Source organism: Fundulus heteroclitus, chromosome 20, assembly GCF_011125445.2.
Source record: "Fundulus heteroclitus isolate FHET01 chromosome 20, MU-UCD_Fhet_4.1, whole genome shotgun sequence".
NCBI lineage: Eukaryota > Metazoa > Chordata > Actinopteri > Cyprinodontiformes > Fundulidae > Fundulus > Fundulus heteroclitus.
Genome location: NC_046380.1, coordinates 11,391,659 through 11,399,345, shown reverse-complemented (window position 1 = coordinate 11,399,345; position 7,687 = coordinate 11,391,659). Strand labels below are relative to the sequence as shown.

The 7,687-nt window shown below is 39.1% G+C and overlaps 1 protein-coding gene across 1 annotated transcript; it reads right to left on the bottom strand.

Moving 5' to 3' along the window:
- Positions 1-277: 277 nt before the first annotated feature.
- On the bottom strand, positions 278-7,024 carry LOC118567143 (ephrin type-B receptor 2-like). Its single transcript, XM_036151476.1, has 5 exons — positions 6,556-7,024; positions 5,975-6,124; positions 4,387-4,580; positions 3,427-3,582; positions 278-1,662 (listed from the first exon to the last, which is right to left on the bottom strand). Exons 1-5 carry the CDS (start codon positions 6,862-6,864, stop codon positions 1,554-1,556), a joined length of 918 nt encoding a protein of 305 aa, XP_036007369.1. The 5' UTR covers positions 6,865-7,024; the 3' UTR covers positions 278-1,553.
- Between the last annotated feature and the right edge of the window lie 663 nt (positions 7,025-7,687).

Sequence of the window (7,687 nt, the reverse complement as noted above, 5' to 3'; positions counted from 1 at the left end):
AACAACTGTGTGATATCAAAAACTTTAATCATTTAAGCATAAACATCCTTTTTTTTTTTAAATAGAAAAACTGGAAGAATACTGAATATAATGCTAATCGCTGCAAATCAAAGCACTGGGAAATTAACCACTCACTCAGCATGCTATCAAACACAAGATCTGAGACTTGTTAGAAGCGACCTATTTCTTTGTGCATGTGGCACGTGAGAGCAACATGTGCACATACACACAGACGGCACTTGAGATAAACACCATGGAGGAGGATGTTGTAACTGGATGTTTTTTTTTGTCTTTATTCTGAGTCTGATGTAAACAGTAGAACCTGTTTTTTTTTTTTTTTTCAATTTTATTTTTTTCTAAGAATCTCTTCTGGAAGTCAGTTTTGCTGTTTTTCACACAAGCTAAAAAGATGCAGCTAGAAGCAACAACTCCTTCATACCTCCCTGTAATCACGTCTTCAGCTCTTGAACTAATCGCCTACAATAACTATCTCTGAGTGGGTCGTGTTATGGCAGGTCAAGTGCATCTGATATGTACATTACAGGATCAATACCAGAGTGTGAAGGGGAAGAGTTCTATTTGGCAGACTGTGAATATTTCACTGTGGAAAAAAAAATAAAAATAAACTAGTCTTTAGTGAGAGGAAGCATGGCAAGAGGGATTCTTCAATACAAAATGTCAACAACATTAAAAGTTTCTCGTGGTGAGAGAAAAAAAAAAGTTTTTCTCCCCATTTTCTTTCTCATTTTGCTGCATTGTTTGTCCATCTGACTGAAAGGGCTTTTAACATCAGTCTATGCCGCAGGTTGTCCATTTCATGGTTTGTATTTCTTTTTTCTTTCTTTTTTTTTTTTGAACCTGTGGCACCAGTTGGCCGTGCGTGTCGAGTTCCCCTTTTGCAGAAGGCCACAGAGAACTCTGTGTTTCCACATGCTGTCCAAAATTATAAACAAGAGACGATTTGCACACCATGTTGAGAATGCTCTCCCCAACTCTTCCTTCGTTCTTTTTTTTTGTTGTTGTTGCCCTTTTAAAGGGTAGCTTTCCTACTGAGTTCAACTAGTGTACAGCTGTATATCATCTATAAATTTAGATAAACTCCATTCCTTATCAGTTTTTCTCTTTTCTTTAAAAAAAATCTTTACAAAATTATCAGAATAAACAAACCAAAAAAAAAAAAAAAAGGGAAATAAATGCTGAAACAAATAAAACTGGTGGAAGATTGAAAAAATTGATTTGCTGGTCACTTCTAACCTCCCGTGTTTCTGGTTTTAATAGTGGGTTTGGCTGCGGGCCGGCTGAATTCTTCATCGCTTTGACTTGCGTCGTCGCAGCTCTCCACATCTTATCCCAAGCACGGAGGGAGGGTTAGGGAGAAGAGAGAGGAGGAGGAGAGAGGGAACGGGAGTAGGGGAACGTGGGGCTTGATGGTAGTCTGGTGGGAAAAACCAGACACAATGCCACACAGGAAAAAAAGAAAATCCACTCCATCCTCCACGTCCAGAGCCCTGTCTCCCAACACCGTTCATCCCCCTCTGCTCCTCTCAGGAGGGTCAAACTTCCACCGACTGAATCTGGTTCATCTGTGCACGCATCATCTGGACACTGTTCAGGATCTTCTTTTGATGGCCTGCTAAAGTCACGCCAACCCTCAAGATGTCACTGGAAAGCACAAAAAACAGATGTCAGACTAATGCTACCACAGGCCAAAGACAGCATTTCATACCCCATCTATCTGTCTATACTGTTATCTATTGATGCATGTGTGTAGAAAAAAAAAAAAAAAACTGCTGAATGTCGATCAGGAATGCTGCAAAAAGCAATATAATATGGCAAAAAAAGACAATGGGTGAAAGCAGACAAAGGCCACAGGCATTTCGATTTTAAATAAATTTGTCTCTATAAAGTTTTAAGAACAGAGTCTGTCTAGTGTTGAGAAAAAAGACAAAAGGCCTACTTCATACTGCGGGTTCAGATGCACGACTGAATTAATTAAATATATTGACACTGTTATTTTACTTAATACACCTTTGTGCTATAGCTTCGCATTTAAATAAATAGAAATGGCTTTACAATTATCTTAATCATGAAGAATTTGTCAAGATTAATAGATTATACATCTGCTGGTGCTTTTCTAAGACCTGGGGTTCCACAGGGATATTTTTATGAAACCACTGTTATTTCTTTTATTAAGAATGAGTTTGCCTTCTGTGTTCCACCTTTCCATTACCATAGCTAAAAAATATACTGGTCTTAACAACATTTCCAATCTGTTCAGTCTGAACAGGTTATCTCTTAAAGGACACAAATCTTCATTGAAAAATAAGAGTCAATCTAATTATTCCTTGTAAAACCTGAAAACGTGGAATAACTTGTACTGATTTGATATCTTGCCACCTGGAAAAGGGTAGAGTGCCCTCTCTGAGTCAGGGAGGATGTCCTGACCCAAGTGGAGGAGTTTAAGTATCTTGGGGTCTTGTTCACAAATAAGATGGAGCGGGAGATTGATAGGTGGAGATAGGGTGAGGAGCTCAGTCATCCGGGGAGGATGACTGAGCTCCTCACCCTATCTCCACTGATATACGTATTCTTTATTTATTTTTTTATTTATTAATTTTTTTTATCTAGCCTTGATGCAAGCTATCTGAAACTTTTTTCTTATCTTACCAGCACATTTTTCTTTTTTTGTTTTCCTTCAGGTTTGTAATGACTATATTGTGATGCACTCTGCACCATTATGTTAGTCAACATTCCAGGGACTGAGTGTTTTTGTTTTTATTACTAATGTTGTTAGTCTAGCATTTATTACAGTGATAAATACTGCTTAGAGTGACAAATATATGTTTTTAATGCAGCATTTATTAATCAAAGAGCTTTTGCTGTATAAAAGTGGAAGCAATTTAAAATTCTTTAGTCACAGTGGGGCACCTATTTATCCATTACACAATACATTCCTCTGCACTTATGCGGGATCTCAGCGGTAATCACATTTGTTGGATTACATATTACCATCTGTTTGTCTGAAAAATTGAAGCTAAACATCTCAGTGGGCTGGTCTCTGGCTTGTATTTATATACACTGACAGGAAATGATTTTATTGTTTTGCTAAGTGGGATGATTTCTTCTTCAGCAACTTAACCCCATGTGCTCCTGTTTCCTCTATAAACCAAGGCTGAATGGGGGCCTGTTGAAAATAAAAGAAAGCCCAAGCTTTAAGCTATTATGCCCACTGTTTAGCCTGCTAACTCAAACATGATATGAAATCCAGAGAAAGCATCATTTGAAATGATGCTTTCTCTGGATTTCACATAGACAGAGCCTTGTTTCTGCTAAGATTTAAACCCTAAACCTCAGAACACCCACTTGTAGTCAAACTTTTCTCTTACACTTATCAGACCCTAAATGCAAGGTATCGTCAACACTTACTCCATGGTCATCTGAGACACCACATCAAATGTTGAAAAGTCAGAACTGGCAAAGTTTTCTTTGTACTGGCCCATCTTGATGGCATCCAGCCACTCGTCCACAGTGCTGAAGGTGGAGAAGTCTGGGATGCTGCGGTCCAGAAGAGGGAGATGAACCCTACAGGAGGAGACACGGAGGACGGATAAAGAATGAGAACAGTTCAAAGTGAAAGATGTACTGTAACAACAGTCCAGACCACCTGTGAATGGTTCAAACATGAATTATTATGTTACATTTTCAAAGTGGTAGACAGAACTTAAGAGAATCCCACAAGCCTAATCCATGAAAAAAATATTTTCCAAACTGCTTCCTCATAAAGGGTATTTTCCAAATGAGGTGATAGTCTCTGGGGAGCCAACGTATTCCCTGAATGTCTGGAAAATCTGGGTTGTGGTCCTGCACTACACCGCAAATGAAAGCACAGGCAGGGATAATGGAAATCAGCAAAGCCCTGGCTCTGACAACAAACTAACACCCAAAGCAGGGATTCTTAAAAATGTTTTCTTTCAAAAAAAAAAACTACAGAGCTGCTTCAACCCAGAACTTGCCTGGGGCATTCGTGGGAAGGTTTGGATCGATCAAACCAAAAGGCTTTAATTTACATAACTGCTCGGCGCCAGGAAATACAAGAGAAACTGTGTTTGGCAAATGTGGAGAGTGCCACAGAAGACACTGTCGTGAAAGCACAAATATTTCAGTCAACAATTGAATGCCTTGGTACTGACAGAAGCTGAGATGAATCATACACTTAAAGATGTTATTCATATCAGCGTGAAAAAAAGCTAAAACAAAAGGGCCTATTTTCTGTAATTCCAACGGAGAGAAGAATAAACAAACGTTTCTCACAGAGAGGAAAGCGGGGATCACGGGAAGGAGAAAAGCCGACCGAAAACTCTTGGACTCGTCTTGCTTGTCACTTACCCTGAAGCTAAAGGAGTCATGGCCTTCAGTGTGTTGGGATTGCGGATCATCTTGTCGAGGTTGTTAACAATCTGGCTAAACTTGGGACGGTTGTTGCGGTCCTTCTGCCAGCAGTCCAACATGAGCTGGTGCAACGCGCTGGGGCAGTCCATCGGCGGGGGCAGCCGATAGTCTTGCTCTATAGCATTGATGACCTGCAGGGGAGACAGAGCTCTTAAGATTACTCTGAGAGAGACGACATATTAAGTCAAAAGCATGCAGCTTCCCAGAAAAATGCTTATTTTTTATTATACTAATTACTACTAATGAAGTGATTAGTAATAGAAGCAATGTAGAAGAATCATTACCAAAAATCACAAAGGCTTGATGGTGCTGGCAATTACTTCTTCAAGGGCCGTGGTAGATTTGGAGAGGTTTAAATCCTCTACTAAACAAAATCCTTATTTGAAAACCTAATTTTATATTTACTCAGGTTATATTTCCCTCATATTATAAATAGTTTAAAGATGTGAAACATTTAAGTGTGTTAAAAAAAAATAACAACAGAAGAAGGGAGCAAATAGATTTTTACATCACTTATCATGTGCCTATTACTCACTCTTCATAATGGTCAAAACGAGAGAACATACCAATCAAGTAAGGAAAGTATTTTTATTGCTTTTATAATTTCAAAAAAATAAATTATTTTTATTATTTATTTTTTCATTATTTTTTTTTTCATTATTTTCATTAATTATTTAAATTCATCTTGGAACAAATACTTTATTTAGCAGTCTGTTGAAAATGTTTTTTTTTTTTTAAAGAACCAACAGAAATCCGATAAAGTGGATTTAACACACTGTTTTGAAGGAAAAGAGTTTATCTCAATTAGTAAAAATACAATCTCATTTACCAATCTTTTCTTTGCTAAAAATGACTTAATTCATGGCCTATTGGTGTATTTCATGTTCAGTCCCCATAAAGCCACTTTACAGATATGTTTGACACTTGTACACAGGGGTAGTGCACAGTTAACAGAGAGGAACAACCCCAAGCACACTTTCAGGAAGGGCGCACAATCCCCTGCTCATTATCAGGGTCATTAAAGAAGCTCCATTCAGACGCAGATTAATCTTATTCACTAGACCTCCAAACGAGGACCCCGATGGAGCAGAAACACTATCTGGAGCTGCTAATATGATAACCGTTGAGGTCCTCAGTCCCTCTTAGCACATTAGTGTTCTCACTTTCAATTTGAAACTATTTTCATTATCTCTCTCCCCATAATTTGCTCTCTCTCTCTCTCTCTCTCTCTCTCACTACCCAGAGGGGAACAGAAAATGGAGACTCCAGTCAAGAGCAGAAATTGTCCACCGAACACTGCGGTGCATTTCAAATGATCTGATTATGTCTGTGTGGTGAGTGTGGGGGAATTTTCATACGAAACCCCAGTGTTTAGCTAAGGGACAGCAGACACCAATGACAAATGTTATCTAAGCGGAATTCGAGTCATTAATGAAAGCCAGAGAAGGAAAGAAAATAGCTCTCGCCACTGAGAGTTTGGGAGTAAATGTTTTAGTGTGGCCCCCTAGCCCTGTTAAATACGTACATCTTGATTGGTCATGTCCCAGTAAGGTCTCTCTCCGTAGGACATGACTTCCCACATGACAATCCCGTAGCTCCACACATCGCTAGCTGAGGTGAACTTTCTGTACTGGATCGCTTCGGGAGCCGTCCATCGGATAGGGATCTTCCCTCCCTGTGAAAACAAAGGGAATGTGAGGCCGGTGACACCGAAACCTGATCGCCACTGTCCGGTTAGATAGTGCTCACAGAATAAAAAACACTAAAGGTAATCCTAACAGGGGGGTGCATTTAACAAACACTTCTGAGAGGGAAAGTGTGGTACATGGGATATTCTTGGTAGAAGAAAGAAGAGGAAAGCAACTGAAGAGATGGGATTTGTTCTGATAGGGGGAACAGAGTGGGTGTGCACTGCGGCATATACGTCAATCTCTGGTTTAGTCCTTAAAATACCCCCCCCCCCAAAAAAAAAACTCCCGGCAGAACTATAGGAAGAATTGTCAAGCACTCACTCATTTTAAAAATTAGGCTTATTTTAGAAGACTGATAACATCCACTAAAGTCAGTGAGTGTGTGTAAAAGGTTAGAGTTAAATTACTTTATTACCAGAGCACTTGTGTACGTGGGATCTGATGTATCGTCCTCCAAGAAGCGGGAGAGGCCGAAGTCTGACACTTTGCACACAAGGTTGCTGTTGACCAGGATGTTTCGGGCAGCGAGGTCACGATGCACATAATTCATGTCCGCAAGGTACTTCATGCCCGAAGCAATGCCACGTAGCATACCGACAAGCTGGATCACAGTGAACTGCCCATCGTTTTGCTGTGGAACAGATATGTTATGCTGCATGTTATTATATAAATCATAAAGAAAACAAGTTTCTTCATACTTGGAGCTCACCTGATAATATGGCATTGTAGTAAACGTAAAACGTTAAAAGGTCTCAAAGTGATATTTGCTGTTTTAGTGAAGGATAATCTCTGGCCTTGTTGGAAAATGCATCTCATTGGTATCTTTTTGTAATATTTTATGTGGCACTAGTAGCCTTTATTTGACAGAAGGTTGACATAACATCGGGTTGACAAAGAGGGGGAAGACATGCAGCAAAGGTCAGTGGGCCGGGACTCGAACCGAGGATCGAGGCCTCCGCTCATGGGTTGCATGCTCTACCCCTGTGCCACCACTACACCCTATCTCAGTGGCTTCTAATGTAATTTTAAGATATTTATATTTCATTAGAATAATGTTTTCTTAGCTTATCTTGGGTAAAACGTTTATTTTATTAATATGCATGGATGAATGCGCTACTTAGACCTTCCTCAAAATGCATAGCTTACATAGTTGTACTTTAACTCTTCTTTTATATACGTCTCATTCCAAAGGAAAAAAAAAGAAAAGAAAAATTATATATATATATATATATATATATATATATATATATATATATATATATATATATATATTATACAGCAGCTTTGGCAACCTACCACCAAAAGACTTCTTTCTTAGGTTATGTGTAAAAATGTACCTGTTTGACACTTTAGTCGTTACATTGCAGGTAGCAATGTAGAATCACTCAGCTGTGGTGATGATGAGCTTATTTCTCCCCTAATATGCATTCTAGCATATAAAAAACACCATATGGACGTGTTAACAAGGTCAAAAGCTTGATTCTCACTGGGGGCGGCCTTTAACTACCAAACTGCCAGCCATATGTCAGCTTTTTTAGATTGTTAGT

Coding starts and splice junctions, on each gene's coding strand:
- LOC118567143 (XM_036151476.1), bottom strand. CDS start 6,864: ATGCCATATTATCAGGTGAGCTCCAAGTATGAAGAAACTTGTTTTCTT. Junction 6,125..6,555: donor CCACGTACACAAGTGCTCTG/GTAATAAAGTAA, acceptor TTGTTTTCACAG/GGAGGGAAGATCCCTATCCG. Junction 3,583..4,386: donor ATGACTCCTTTAGCTTCAGG/GTAAGTGACAAG, acceptor CTCCTCCTGTAG/GGTTCATCTCCCTCTTCTGG.